General features: G+C 37.2%; 1 protein-coding gene across 10 annotated transcripts in view; it reads left to right on the forward strand.

Annotated features, from left to right (window-relative positions):
• Window positions 1–16,766, forward strand: part of LOC128688296 (transmembrane protein 138) — a 112,284-nt gene that overhangs the window by 86,959 nt on the left and 8,559 nt on the right. For all 10 annotated transcript variants that reach the window (XM_053776054.2, XM_070086675.1, XM_053776053.2 and 7 more), the window contains 3 exons: window positions 5,380–5,527; window positions 12,394–12,466; window positions 13,546–13,720. In XM_053776054.2, coding sequence (XP_053632029.2) covers window positions 5,394–5,527; window positions 12,394–12,466; window positions 13,546–13,720 — 382 coding nt within the window. In that variant the 5' untranslated portion in view covers window positions 5,380–5,393. The remainder of the gene's footprint in view (window positions 1–5,379; window positions 5,528–12,393; window positions 12,467–13,545; window positions 13,721–16,766) is intronic.

Consider the following 16,766-nt stretch of genomic DNA (forward strand, 5'->3'; position numbering starts at 1 on the left):
TGAGACCAAGAAATCGCAAATACAACTATAAAAAACATACGAAAAAACACTGCAAAGTTGCTGTTTTAATCGAAAAATCATGATTTCAGTTTTTTTCTCTCATTATACACAGCGTGCTGCAGGATCTTTTTTATGTGGTGCACACATACCACATAGATGTATTCTCTCATATCTAGGCCCAAATGTACCACTCACAGTTTATCAGAGTGAGCTGAGCTCATGGCGTAGATCTACGGTTTGGACACTCACCGTAAAGCCGTAGATCTACGGGACGGACCCTGAAAGGGTTAAAGATGGTGACTTTGAATCAGACCTTCATGGGGAGGAGAAAGCTGCCTGGGAAGCATTAAAATTAGTGGCAAAGGGATTTCTTGGAAACAGAAGGGAAGGCAACTATGAAGAATTGGTGGAAAACCTCATCAAGGCTTACAAGAACATAGGATGTAACATGTCATTTAAAATCCACTTTTTGGACTCACATTTAGACTTTTTTGTAGTGAACTGTGAGGGCAATTAGTGATGAACATGGTGAAAAGTTTCACCAAGATATTTCAACCATGGAAAAATGGTACCAGGGCAAATGGAGCACAAGAATGCTTGCAGACTGTTGCTGGACATTGGCAAGAGATGATTCTTAAGCCCACTATAAGCGTCAAACAAAAAGGTAGAAAGTAGATACGGATCAGAGTTTAAAACGTACTGACACATATTGTACGTTATAATAAAATAAAATATATACAGGTTTTGTATCTTCAAACCTATAGCCAATAAGCATTTTTCAAGGTGATATTTGGATTCAGGACATGAAATTACATAAGAATTAACTATTCTCACTGGTCAAAAATTGTTGACCAGTGTAATCCGCACAGCAGATTTTTGTTGGGTTATTAATGGTTTAAGGTGATTAGTCACAGTAGATCCCAAACACAAATACCATGAGTGAGGTAAGGGTAGATTAGAGAGTGGTATAGTGTAAGTAGTGCCATTTAGGGTACATAATACTGTATTTTGGAGACGATGCCTACTGTTTTGGAGAGCAAAATGATGTCATAAGTTTCACAGTAATATGTGTGTAGGTTATTTGTGTATTGTTCCAGTCATGGTATTATGCCTTTATATTCTTTTGTTGTACAGTAAGTACTCATAAATGTTATTTGCATCAAAGTTATGCTAAAATATTAGAGGACAGTTAGCTAAAAAAAGTTATTTTACTCATTGAATGATGAGATTGTTGAGTGTGAAGGTGTGTTTAAGAGAGTTTACTGTGCATACTATGGGTGTTCAGATTACGTACTTTGTACGTTTATTTGTATGTAGCAGGTTGGTAGACAGCAACCACTCAGGGAGGTACTACCATCCTACCAAGTGAGTGTAAAACAGAAGCCTGTATTTGTTTTACATGATGGTAGGATTGCTGGTGTCTTTTTTTTTGTCTCATAAACATGCAAGATTTCAGGTACATCTTGTTACTTCTACTTACACTTAGGTCACACTACACATGCATGTACACATTTATGTATACACACTCATCTGAGTTTTCTTTGATTTTATCTTAATAGTTCTTATTCTTATTGTTTTTCCTTTCATATCCATGGGGAGGTGGAATAAGAATCTTTCCTTCATAAGCCATGTGTGTTGTAAAAGTCAACTAAAATACCGGGAGCAATGGGCTGGTAACCCATTTTCCCATATAACTTACTAACAACAAAAAGAAGAAAACCGTCAGAGTGGGATGTTTAAATGTACGTGGTTGTTGTGCGAATGATAAGAAAGAGATGATTGTGGATGTTATGAATAAAAAAAAGCTGGATGTCCTGGCTTTAAGTGAAACAAAGCTGAAGGGGGTAGGAGAGTTCCAGTGGGGAGAAATAAATGGGATTAGGTCAGGGATTTCTAATAGAGTTAGAGCTAAGGAAGGAGTAGCAATAATGTTGAAGGATAAGTTATGGCAGAAGAGGGAATATATATGTATAAATTCAAGGATTATGTAGAGTAAAATAAGGGTTGGGTGTGAAAAGTGGGTTATAGTAAGTCTTTATGCACCTGGAGAGGAGAGAAGTGTGGGAGAGAGAGAGAGAGAGAGAGAGAGATTTTGGGGACTGTTGAGTGAGTGCATGGGGAGTTTTGAACCAAGTGAGAGAGTACTTGTGGTTGGGGATCTTAATGCTACAGTGGGTAACAATGTTGTGGAGGGAGTAGTAAGTACATTTGAGGTTCCAGGGGTAAATGAAAATGGGGAGCCTTTAATTGAACTATGTGTAGAAAGAGGTTTGGTAATAAGTAATATATATTTTATGAAAAACAGGATAAATAAGTATACAAGGTATGATATAACACGAAATAAAGTAGTTACATTATGTATTGGTGGATAAAAGGTTGACGGGCAGGCTTCAGGATGTGCGTGTTTATAGAGGGGCAATGGATATATTGGATCATTATTTAGTTGTAGCTACAGTTAAAGTAAGAGGTAGATGGGACAAAAAGAATATGGCAACAGCAAGAAATTGAGAGGTGAAAGTGTATAAACTAAGGGAGAAGGAAGTTAGGGCGAGATATAAGCAACTATTGGCAGAAAGGTGGGCTGGTGCAAGTATGAGTAGTGGGGGGGTTGAAGAGGGATGGGATAGTTTTAAAAGTGCAGTAGTATTTGAATGTGGGGCAGAAGTTTGTGGTTATAGGAGGGTGGCTGCTGGAGGAAAGAGAAGCAATTGATTGGTGGAATGAAGAAGTAAAGGGTGTGATAAAAGAGAAAAAGGTAGTTTATGAGAGGTTTTTACAAAGCAGAAGTGATGTAAGAAGGGCAGAGTATATGAACAGTAAAAGAAAAGTGAAGATTGTGGTGAGGGAGTGCAAAAGGAGAGCAAATGATAGAGTGGGAGAGGCATTGTCAAAAATTTTTGCTGAAAATTAAAAATTTTGGAGTGAGATAAACAAGTTAAGAAAGCCTAGGGAACGCATGGATTTGTCAGTTAAAACAGTAGGGGAGTTAGTTGATGGGGAATTGGAGGTATTGGGTACATGGCGGAAATATTTTGAGGAACTTTTAAATGTCGATGAGGAAAGGGAGGCACTAATTTCATGCACTAGCCAGGGAGGTATAAGATCTTTTAGGAGTGAAGAAGAGCAGGTTGTGAGTGTGGGGGAGGTGTTTGAGGCATTATGTAGAATGAAAGGGGGTAAAGCAGCGGTTGTAAATGCTGTGGCGAGGAGGCGGTTGGAGGCAGTGGAGATGTCGTGTCTAAGGGCAATATGTGGTGTAAATATTATGTAGAGAATTCGGAGTGTGGAAATTAGGAGGTGTGGAGTTACTAAAAGTATTAATCAGAGGGCTGAAGAAGGGTTGTTGAGATGGTTTGATCCTTTTGAAAGAATGGAACAGAGTAGAATGACTTGGAGAGCGTATAAATCTGTAGGGGAAGGAAGGCAGGGTAGGGGTTGTCCTCAAAAATGTTGGAGGGAGGGGGTAAAGGAGGTTTTGAGGGCAAGGGGCTTGGACTTCCAACAAGCATGCATGAGCATGTTAGATAGGAGTGAATGGAGACAAATGGTTTTTGAGACCTGATGAGCTGTTGGAGTGTGAGCAGGGTAATATTGTGTGAAGGGAATCAGGGAAACCAATTAGCCAGACTTGAGTCCTGGAAATGGGAAGTACAGTGCCTGTGCTTTAACCCTTTCAGGGTCCAAGGCCCAAATCTGGAGTCACGCACCAGTGTCTCAAGAATTTTCAAAAAAAAAAATTTGTTATTTTTTCTTATGAAATCGTAGAGAATCTTTTTGTGAAGGTAATGAAACAAAAAGTATGAAATTTGGTGGAAAATTGACGAAATTATGCTCTCGCGAATTTTGATGTGTCAGCGATATTTACGAATCGGCAATTTTGCCGACTTTGACTCCCATTTTAGGCCAATTACATTATTCCAATCAACCAAATTCTTAGCTATTTCACTAGTATTACTTCTATTCTATCGATTGAGCACAAGAAATCGCCAAGTCAACTGTTTCAACTACAAAATAAAGTGATCGGAAATTGTTAATTTGGCCAATTTAACACAAAGTTCAAAATATTCCAATTTCAAAATAGGGTCCAGAATGAACAATGTAGGCATTCCTGGCACTAAACTAACATTTCCTCTGTTCATTAGTTATGTTTTGAGGCTTTACAAATAAATTCCATTTTGATTTTTTATTCACATAATGAATTTTTATTCACACCAAAAAATAGAAGATTTACTGTTATGCAATACTGTAATAATTGTATAAATATCATCACCATATTTGTGAATGTATATTAGACCCACCAGCTGGCGTGTATTAGACATGTGAGGTCGTTTGTTTACTCTTGAATATCGGCAAAAATTTAACATTTCTGCTACTTTGAGCTCAGTTTCAAGCCATTTCCAGTGCTAAAACCAATCAAAATCATCTTTATTTCTGTAATATGTCTTCCATTCTATCAAATGAGACCAAGAAATCGCAAATACAACTATAAAAAACATACGAAAAAACACTGCAAAGTTGCTGTTTTAATCGAAAAATCATGATTTCATTTTTTTTCTCTCATTATACACAGTGTGCTGCAGGATCTGTTTTATGTGGTGCACACATACCACATAGATGTATTCTCTCATATCTAGGCCCAAATGTACCACTCACAGTTTATCAGAGTGAGCTGAGCTCATGGCGTAGATCTATGGTTTGGACCCTGAACGTAAAGCCGTAGATCTACGGGACGGACCCTGAAAGGGTTAAAGGAGGGGTTTGGGATATTGGCAGTTTGGAGGGACTTCTAAACTGTCATATCTGAGCGCCTCTGCAAAGACAGTGATTATGTATGAGTGATGGTGAAAGTGTTGAATGATGATGAAAGTATTTTTCTTTCTTTTTGGGTCACCCTGCCTCGGTGGGAAATGTCTGATGTGTTAAAAAAAAAAATTAGAAAATTATATATTAATATGAAATAGTCATTATCATCATTATGAAGTGTGAATGAAAAAAAATGTCAGTTTTGTAGGCGTGAAATGCTTGTTCTCCTTGACCTACACTGAGTACCATAATGTTTCATTTTAAGGAAGCAGATAACATGTTATTTGGAGTTTTTATCATTTTTAGTAACCTTTTTTGAAAATAATGTGGTATCCCAAGCTTCAGCCATAATTCGTTCCAGAAGGCTGTTCGAGTGCTGTTACTGAACGAATTTGTTCCCATAATGAATAATATGAGTTAGATTAGTCTGTTTCAGATCCCCAAAAATACACTTACAAAGCACTTACAATAATACATAACTGTTTGAGTTGGGAGCTGTACAAAACTCAGGGTACCACTGTATTTTCAGTGGAAATTAATTATTTTAGTGTTAACCCTTAATTCTCTTACTTTCAGTTTGGGAAAGACTGATGGCACGGAACCAGGTTGATTGGTATCGCTGGTTAAGTGGTGCATCATTGGTACTGCTTGTGGCAGATCTTGCACTTAATTCCATTTTCCAAGTCTTTTCACATAATACACTGTTGACCCTCCTTATTTACATGTAAGTTTGCAGATGCATTTAACATTTTATATTTCATCAAGGTTTCTCCATTTAGATTAGGTCATTTATTATTATTATTACATGTATTATTATTATTATTATTATTATTATTATTATAATTATTATTATTATTATTATTATTATTATTATTATTATTATTATTATTATTATTATTATTATTATTATTGCATTGAAGTCTCTAATTAACAGACTAATAGTGGGAGGGGGTTGTAAGTTATTGCCAGTTTCCCATTGTTTCTGAATTATGAAATTTGTTTTTCATGATGGTTTTAGAGAGACTGCTGGATACAGAGAACACTGTAACTTGTAAAACAGTAGAGTGAGACTGTGAGAGAGGGAAAGTGAGAATGAGTGTGAAGGAGGGTGGGCTATTAACTTAGTCTGCTCATAATGCCGTGGCATGATAGTAGGTCTGCCTACAACTCATTATTGTAACTAAAGAATCTCAATGTAAACTTGCAGAGAAATAAAAATTGTATTGTATTGTATGGGTGGGTGTGATGATAGGTGGGTGTGAGGGTGGATGGGAGTGTGAGGGGTAGGGTATGTGAGTGGGTGGAAGTGGAAAAGGGAGGGCAAGCAGAGGTGGCAAGTGTGGGTAGTAGATATGACAGGATGGGTGGGCGAGAGGTGGTTGGTTATGAAAGAGAGTGTGAATGTGGGTGGGTTGATTTCTAATGATTTATTAAACAGTGTTGCGAAGGTGAGTGAAAACACCTGAGCTGCTTTGTTTTTTGTACAACATGTAACCTACATTTTGTAATACGTACTGTAGAAAGAAATGAAATTTGTTTGCTGTTAGTGGTTAGTGTTGCTTCATGCCTTGTTATCAAAATTTATTTTCAAGGAGACCTCAGTAGGATTATATTACATTTTGAATTCATAAATGAGTTCAATTCACTTTTTCAACTTGACAGTATTTTTTTTTTAATTAGTTATAACCTGTCTCTTTATTTTTTATGTTCCTGTTAACCCTTTCAGTGGCTGTCACATAGATCTGCATTATTAATAACAGGGTCCCACACATAGATCCCTGCATAAATTCTAGCAGTTTCAGATTTGGCGTGAGAGGCCTGGGAGGCTTACATATGAGAGAACAGGTCTGCATGGTCCGTGTGCAGCGAGGACACAAAGGCCTCACTCCCAGGCGAATTGAACTAGTTTTATTACTCAGTGACAAGAATAAAATATTTTTTTTATGTGGATACAGAGAGCAGTTTTAACCCTTTGACTGTTTCGGCCGTATATACAGTATACGTCTTACGAGCCAGTGTTACGGATGTATATATACTCAATATAGTGGCTTCAAATCAAGCAGAAGAAAGCTGGTAGGCCCACATGTGGGACAATGGGTCTGTGTGGTCAGTGTGTGCTGTATAAAAAAAAATCCTGCAGCAGTCAGTGCATAATGAAAAAAAAAGCCTCTGTGTTTTTTGGATTAAACACCAAATTTGAGGTGTATTTTCGTTTAGCATTTATGGTTGTATTCTCATTTTCATGGTCTCATTTGATAGAATGGAAAACATATTACAGAAATAGTGGTGATTTTGATTAGTTTCATGATGAAAACGACCTTGAAATTGAGCTCAAAGTAGTGGAAATGTTCGATTTTTACCAATGTTCAAAAGTAAGCAAATCACACTACATGTCCAATACACGTCAACTGGGGAGTCTAATATTCTTTCACTAGTGCACTGATATTATTTATACCATTTTTACAATAATGCAGTAGTCTGTAATATAATAAATCTTCTATTTTTTTGTGTGAATAAAAAATAAAAATATAAAGCAAGAGGAATATAAGAGGGGCCTGGAGACATGACTAATGAACAGAGGATATGTTATTTTAGTGCCAAGAATGTCTGCATTGTTTATTCTGGACCCTATTTTGAAATTGGCATCTTTTTTAATTTGTGTAAAATTGGCCAAATTGCCAATTTCTGACCACTTTATTGGGTAGTTGAAATTGGTAAATGGACAGTTTCTTGTACTCAATCGATACAAAAGTGGAGTTCTAAAGAAATTGCTATGAGTTTGGTTGACTAGAACACTTTTGGTGTCATTACTATCGGGAAAAGTACGAAATTTGATCCAACACTTATGGAATTACGCTCCCGCAAAGTTAATGATCTCGGCAATATATACGCATCGGCGATTTTGCCGACTTTGAGCCCTATTTTCAGCCAATTCCACTGTTCCAGTCGACCAAATTCATAGCTATTTCTTTAGAGCTCCATTTGTTCTATCGATTGAGTAAAAGAAACCGCCCAGTTACTGATTTCAACTACCCAATAAAGTGGTCAAAAATTGGCAATTTGGCCAATTTCACTCAAATTAAAAAATATGCCACTTTCAAAATAGGGTCCAGAATGAACAATGCAGACATTCCTGGCTCTAAAATGACATTTTATTTGTTCATTAGTCATGTCTCCAGGCCCCTCTGATATTACTCTTGCTTTCTATTTTGAGTTTTTATTCAAACAAAAAATAGAAGATTTACTGTTATGCAGACTACTGCAATATTGTAATAATTGTATAAATAATGTCAACCCATTCATGGCTGCATATTAGAATGGCTAGTTGGACATTTATTGGACAATGACATCATTTGTTTACTCTTGAACATTGGCAAAAATCAAACATTTCCCCTACTTTGAGCTCCATTTCAAGGTCCTTTTCATAGTAAAACCAATCAAAATCACCTCCGTTTCTATAGTATGTTTTCCATTCTATCAAATGTGACTACGAAAATGAGAATAACACCATAAAAACTATACAAAAATACACCTCAAAGTTGGCATTTTAATCCAAAAACACGGTCGGAGTTTTTTTTTTTCTCATTATGCACTGCTTGCTGCAGGATTTTTTTATACTGCACACACTGACCACACAGACTCATTCTCTCACATGTGGGCTTACCAACTTTGTCCTGCTTGATTTGAATCCGCTAGAATTTTTGAGTACATATGCATCAAACACATTGGCTCATAAGACGTATATATACGACCGAAACAGTCAAAGAGTTAATTATGGGGTTTTGGATATTGAAAAGGTTAATACCATGTATAGACTTGTTAAGAATAATAAATCAAACTATGTAGTTCTTATAGCCAGATTGTTCTGCTCAAAATGCTGTGCATACTCTGGGTGTTCTGATTATTGTGCAGTAGACTGTCGATTAACACTGTCCTCTACCACATTTTCTTTATTATGCTGTTGTAAAATTGTGGCATATTTTTTGATTAACACTTCATAAAATTTGACTAACACAGTGCCACTTCTGGGACAAAATTTGGAGTGCCACAAGCTGGACCGCAGGATTTTCCCCTCCATCTAGTGGGCTCGCAGGCAGCCTGTCTGTGGGTTAGTCCATTGTCATTGTGGGGGGTGCCTAGCTTTCTTCCATCCCACCTCTTATTGGACCATACATACGTGTCCCATACAATTCTCAGATCTGTGTTTGTGATAAAATTAGTTGTTCCTGCATACCAGTAAATACATGCAGTGTTTTCATATCAATATGTCACTTTATCTGCTTTTTTTTCTTTATCCTAAGTAATTTACACTATGTACGACAAGTGTATTTATGTGTACCTGTGCCTAAATCAACTTAGTTTAATATCTTTATTATGCACCCCATACCCATCCTGTGGGCAGTAGTCAAAAGATTACAGAGGTACATAATGGGTCCAGGGACTGGGCCCCAAAGTTATGATAGCTGAACTAGTTACAAAGGTAATGAACTCCGGGTAGATCTGGTCACAATCATGGCAAGTTACAAAGGTAATGAACCATCTACACTCCTATACATGGTTACAATCATGAACAAATTACGAAGTAGTGAACTTACTGTGCTGAAATGTGAGCTTGCTGGAGACAGTGTTTATATACAAATTGAGAGGGCAGACATGAACTGCACCTGTCCATGAGAGGGACTCTGTGCTTATATACCTTTTGTTTATCTTCCTTTAATAATAATAATAATAATCTTTATTTCTACAAGTACATGTACAAGGTGTACAGGTCTAGCCGATCAATGATATACTACAAAATGCGATTCACACCAGTTGGCTAATGCCCAGGTACCTATTTTACTGCTAGGTGAACATGGACAGCAGGTGTCATAAGGAAATACCTTCTAATGTTTCCACCCATACTGGGGATTGAACCATTAACCTCAGTGTGTGTGATGAGTGAGCTACTAGTCAAGCTACGGTACACCTCGGCATAATAAAGGTTAAAAAATGAAAGGAACCTGGATGTAATGTGTATACAGTACCTACTTTATATATATATATACAGTGGAACCTCAAAAATCGAACTGCTCCCAACACAACCAATTATGTAAGTGTATTTTTGTAAGTGCTTTTATAAGTGTATTTTTAAGGGTCTGAAATGGACTAATCTAATTTACATTATTCCTGATGGGAATAAATTCATTCGGTAAAGGCACTCGAACAGACTTCTGGACTGAAGAAAGTTTGATATTTGAGGTTCCACTGTATTTTTGTGCATCGGTTTAGTTTTTACACTCGTACATGTATTGTAGTAAAGAAACTAGGATGTGTGTGAGGGTTTGTGACTGTGTTGGTGTTGAGGGCAAACAACCTATGAGCATCCCACCTACCCTTCCTTATTCTGATATTTTTATTATTGCAAATGCAAGGGAAATTATAATACTATTATTATATTTATTGTAATAAATTTATTAATATGTAATACAGTGGTACCTCGGGATACGAACAGCTCTAAATGCGAACAATTATGTAAGTGCTTTTGTAAGTGTATTTTTGGGGGTCTGAAACGGATTAATCTAATTTACATTATTCCTTATGGGAACAAGTTCATTCGGTATCAGCACTTGAACAGCCTTCTGGAACGAAATAAGTTCGTATCCTGAGGTACCACTGTATATAGTTTATATTTACAAAAAGCATTCTGGTAATTTCACAGCAGTGAGAGATACAACAGCCCTGGGGCCATCACAGCCTTTAACCCAACAGTATTAACGTGCTGATAGCCTTGAAAAGCTTTTCTCGAGATTTTATTTTTTTTCATGTTTTCTTGGATAGCTTGCATTTATATTATGATGGTTATTACTCTGTATACATTTATTTAGTAAAACATCATTTCTTAGCCAGTATGCTATGGTATTTTTTACTGATATGTATGAACAATTTCTATACATAGTAAAGTGGTTTAAAGTTTTTGATTGCAATGGAGAGGTAGCTGTCAAATAAGCTAGTGGTATAAGAAACAGTTGACATTTACCTGGAAGATGTTTTGGGGTAAGCGCCCCCATGAGCATTGATCAACCAGGCTGTTATTGCTGGCTGCATTCAATCCAAGATACAAACCCCAGTGCATCTAGTCTGGCACAGACTTTAGGTGCATCAGGTTTAAGAAATGTATTTTAACCCTTTGATTGTTGCAAGCCCCTTTCTGAAACTGTCATTCTATGTCGAAAATTTTTTGGCAAAAAAAAAATTATTTTTTCTTACAAAATGATAGAGAATCTTTTCCTGATGGTAATGACGCCAAAAGTACAAAATTTGATCGAAAACTTACGGAATTATGCTCCCACGAAGTTAGCGATCTTGGCGATATATACGCATCAGTGATTTCGCCGACTTTGAGCCTTATTTTCGGCTAATTCCATTGTTCCGGTCGACCAAACTCATAGCTATTTCTTTAGAACTCCATTTTTTTCTATCAATTAAGTACAAGAAACCGCCTACTTGCCGATTTCAACTACCCAATGAAGTGGTCAGAATTTGGCAATTTGGCCAATTTCACACAAATTAAAAAAAGATGCCAATTTCAAAATAGGGTCCAGAATAAACAGTGCAGACATTCTTGGCACTAAAATACCATATCCTCTGTTCATTAGTCACGTCTCCAGGCCCCTCTTATATTACTCTTGCTTTCTGTTTTGATTTTTTATTCACATAAAAAATAGAAGATTTACTGTTATGCAAACTACTGCATTATTGTAAAAATGGTCTAAATAATATCAGTGCGTTAGTGAAAGAATATTAGACTCCCCAGTTGATGTGTATTAGACGTTTGGTGTAATTTGCTTACTCTTGAACATTGGTAAAAATCGAACATTTCCACTACTTTGAGCTCAATTTCAAGGTCGTTTTCATCGTGAAACTAATCAGAATCATCTCTATTTCTGTAATATGCTTTCCATTCTATCAAATGAGACCAAGAAAATGAAAATACACCTCAAAGTCGGCGTTTTAATCCAAAAACACGGTCAGAGTTTTTTTTCTCATTATGCACTGCGTGCTGCAGGATTTTTTTTTTATACAGCACACACTGACCACACAGACCCATTGTCTCACATGTGGGCCTACCAGCTTTCTTCTGCTTGATTTGAAGCCGCTATAATTATTGAGTATATATACGTCCGAAACACTGGCTCGTAAGACGTATATGTACAGCCGAAACAATCAAAGGATTAACCGTGTTTTAGAAGCTATTGGAAGATAGTTTTTTGATCCTTCAAGTATGTTATTCTAAATTTGGAGTCCTTTGATTTGCATAGTGCATTTACTCAGGTTACATCATCATACACATGGAATATCAGAGGTATTTATTCCTAGTGTTATGCCTATGTGATTGTTGCAGCTCTCCAGCAATGTTGTAGCTCAGCTTTCATTTATATTGAGTGTTGTGAGTGTCATATGCGCAGTAGTATTTATGGATCCTTTGTACGTGCATTAATTAGGTTCCAGCATTTTAATAATTTATGTAATTCATTGTATAGGATCAACAAGTACCAGAGTTAGAACTGTGTGCCCAGCATTAATGAAAGTGTATTTTCTTTTATGTTGCAGCATACAAGATGTGTGTCTGGTCTTCTCACTCATCATACTTTTTCTGGCTTTGTTTTCTACAACTCTTTCTCAGGTATACTGTATAGTATTGCTTTTTAGTAGATGTCATTATTATTATTATTGCATTATTATTATAATCATATTAAGTGCTGAACCCACATGGGCCACACTGTGCTGCTATTATTGATGTACATATTATTGTTTTTATTATTATTCTTATATTCTTGGGAAAGCATTAAACCTACAAGAATTATACTGCATTTGGAATAAGAGGCAATTGTTTAATCCAAGGAAAGGAAGAATAACTCCAATTCCTTTGCTTATGGTAATGAAAATTGTGTATACAAATACAATACATCCAGCAAATGCGCATGAGCATGTTAGATAAGAGTGGATGGAGGCAAGTAGTTTTATGACTTGACATGCTGTTAGAGTGTGAGCAAGGTAACATGTATGAAGAGGTTCAGGGAAACCGGTTGCCAAATTTTGAGTCCTGGAGGTGGGAAGAAGTGCTTGCACTCTGAAGAAGAGGTAAGGATATTTTTAAGTTTTGATCAGTAGTATCAGTGCCCCTCTGGCAAGACAGTGATGGAGTGAATGATGGTGAAAGTTTTCTTTTTTTTTTTTTGAGCCACCCTACCTCGGTGGGAGATGGTTAGTTTGTTTAAAAAAAATACAGTGCAAATACAAAGTATTTGTGTTTGTAATCCAAGGAAGGGAAGAACAGCTCCAAGTCCTTGGATTATGGTAATGAAAATTGTGTATGTTGCTGATAAAATTACTAAGTGTCAGTAATTATTATAGAGTATACCAGACTAAGTATGGCTGTGCAGCGAGCGTAACATGAAAAATTTAAAAGTTCCTGATCTCGATGTGTCCAGTTCAGTGGGGCAAGATTATATAATGATCAGTATACTGAATCACAAAATTAATTTTACATGAGCCAAGTTTTTTGATCCAGGTATACATGTTTGCCTTGGAATCATGTAATGATCAGTCTTCTTTTGGAGTTCATAGGAGGCAAACTGCTTAATCATTGCCTCTGGTCAGTCTCTTTATATTTGGTAGAAATTTAGACATCAGAATACTCTAGGAAATATGTAAATATGCATTGTGTTCTTTAAAGTTTAAATGTAATTTATTTTCTTACAGGCTGGCCTTATTGGTGAGTTGCTCCAAAAGTTCCAGTGGTGTATTCTTGTGGCAATAACTTACCTGGGCTTATCAATAGGTCTACACTCCTGGTCACTAGAACAACAATGGCAGAAACCTGAGCTGTATATTTGGACTCATGGAATGGTTTCTTTCTTTATCATTCAGAGAGTAGGTAAGCTAGACTGAATTTTTTTTATAATTAAATCATTATCACAGTATATTTATGGAGAAGTGATAAACCTGTGTGGATCATTCAGTGCTGCACAGCAAGGAAAAGACTGGACAGTAGAGGGAGTGGTTAGAAAGGTTTTTTTTCTTTTTTCCTTTACACATATCAGTTTTATAGACTAAGATCCGTTACCCTACCTCATCTCATTTCTGAGCCCAGCCCTCTAAGGTATACTTCCACCCCCTGGGATATGACCCACAACAGTCAACTAATCCTCAGGTACCTACATACTGCTAGGTGAACAGGAGCAGCAGGTGTAAGGAAACATGCCCCAGATTTCCACTGATGCCACTGATTGAACCACATACACTCAGTATGTGAGCTAAATGTTCTACCAACTGAAACAGTCATTGAGAGAATCTGAATTAAAGGTGGGACTGCCAGAGAGAAGGGCAAGTAAGAATGTCAGGGCATTGAAGAGAAAGTAAAAAATGAAGGGTGCATACCCTCGGATGAAGGCGACAAGGAATTAAAAGATGCTGGATATCAACACATCCTGACAATTCTCAAGTTGTGCACAAGAATTGTTACACAAGAGCACTGGTTCTCACAGTCAACCTGACTCTCTCATTGACTTCTTGACAATGACTGATTTACTCCACAAGCTCTGATGATGATACCTTTCGCACTCCCCTCAGCCCTTTCTACCTCAGTCTCTTGCTGCCCTCTACCCTTTCACCATCCACTGCCCTGCTGTTCTCCATAACCTATTACTCATCCATCTCCCTTTTGCCACCTGATACCCTCGCTTCCTTCCTGCCCTGCAGCGCTGTATAGCCCTTGTGGCTTAGTGCTTCTTTTTGATTATAATAATAATAATCTCACAGTCAACAGTGATAAAGAGATATTGTACTTAGATTTACATCATTGATGCTAGTGTTGCTTATGTAGATCTATGCCTTCAGCACAGCACTCTCTCGTAGGCTTGTGAGTGTTCAGTTTTGGCCTAGACATAAGAGAATGAGTCTGTGTAGTGAGTGTGCACAGTATAAAAAAAAATCCTGCCTCATGCAGTGTGTGATGGGAAAAGCAAATATCTGACCTTGTGTTTGGCTTAAAGTTGTGACTGTGAAGTGTTTTCTAGGGTGGTTTTTATGGTTTTATTGGCTGTTTCTTGGCATCAATCAGCAGAATGAAAGAATACTAGCAAAGTACAGGTAATTTTCGTTAGTTTTAGACCAGAATTATGGTGAACCCTCTCATTAATAGGAGGGATGGGGTACGCAGTATTGCTGATTTTCCAAAACTCCCAAATTATGAAATTTTACATGATCATTCAGTTGTCTTCTAAACCAACAGACTTGGTCCACTGATGCAGAAGACAACCTGACACTTAAGATTATGAGCATTGTAACCTGTAGCACTACTACAGTAAAGTGCTGCTGTGTTATTTATTCTGAGTTAAAGGAGCAGTAAAGCTCTACCATTGAAAATAATGTAGATGGCACTGAGAAGACATAGATGGCTGAGAACACACAGATGCTTAGAAAACATAGATGGCTGAGAAGACATAGATGGCTAAGAAGGCATAGATGACTGAGAAGACAGATGGCTGAGAAGGCATAGATGGTTGAGAAGGCATAGATGGCTGAGAAAGATTAGATGGTTGAAAAGATGTTTAAAGAACAGGTTTAAAGAACTTATCTAGCTTCAGTTGCTCATCACATTGATGCTGGTCCCTTTTGATACATTCTCTAAGAATTTGTAAATATGGATAATGGGTATTCACTTCACTTTCATTGGAGAGGTCAGTGTACTCGATTAGAACTTAAATTGCATCTTGTACAATAGACAGCTTTGGTAACCTCATAGTCTTCTCTTTGTCATCATCACTATCCATTTTTTGTGCCAAGAGACTCCTTTGCAATTTCTGGTAATCAGGATCACCAGCATTTTCTTCTGACCATGGTATCACAATTTCCTCTGTAACTATTTCTCCAACCCTCTGAAGGGTACAAAGAAAATCACTTGCCTCCAACCCCCTCAAAGTCCAACTCAATATCAAGGCTATATAACAGTTTTTTTTTTCCCTGTCATTAGGTAATGTCCTTTTCATTTCCTTCAGTGACACCACAAGGTTGAAGATGGCAGACTTCAAGTTATACCTTTTGATTTTCAACATACTTGGACCTCTGGTGTGTCCTTCCAGTTCTTTATCCACTTCAATCACTGCCAGTGCCTCATCTATGTACCTAGACTGGCACAGCCTCTTGCAGGCTGCATTAATCCAGTGATCCATAGGTTGTATCTGGGAGGTGGTATTAGGGGACAAACATGACCTTAATTTTTATCATCTGTGCTGCTTATATTTTCACCCCCTTGGGTGAACAGGTACAATTCCTATGGTCTGAGCTCAGATGTGAGTAATGGTGATAGTAATGTAACCATTAATATCCAGCAACCACCACCAGACCAAATCTGGGATTGGCAGGAAGATGCATATTTTGTGCTTAATACCAATCAGTTTGATGACACATTGGAATTTAGCCTAACTTTACCCTGGGGAATGAACTTAATTTTTTGAAATGTATTTCAGTGAGCTGCTGATGAAAATTGTAGTGAGGGAAACCAATACATACTTTAAGTATACAATGGTAAACATGTTAGTTTTGCCACAATCATGGCTATACCAGTGGAGGACACAACTTTGGCTGAGATGCATCTTGTCACAATACTACTTATGCCACATTCAATCATACTGGCCAGTTGATTACCTAATTTCTTTCCCATCTTCCAGTGATCTCATCCCCATCAACAGATTTATCTTGCTACTACATATGCTAATAATTCTCAGACACGAGGCCTGACAGGAATAACATGTTACACAAGATCAGAAATGTTTTTGTATTTGAAACAGAAGTTCATTGTGTATTTTTATCCCCTCAAGGAAGGTTCCTTGATGTTGGTGAGGGGCTCTTGATTTAGGGAATTGGATCTGTGCTCCAGTTCCTCGAATTAAGCCTGAATGCCTTCCACATCCTCCCCACAG

This window comes from Cherax quadricarinatus, chromosome 19 (assembly GCF_038502225.1).
Source record: "Cherax quadricarinatus isolate ZL_2023a chromosome 19, ASM3850222v1, whole genome shotgun sequence".
Lineage (NCBI taxonomy): Eukaryota > Metazoa > Arthropoda > Malacostraca > Decapoda > Parastacidae > Cherax > Cherax quadricarinatus.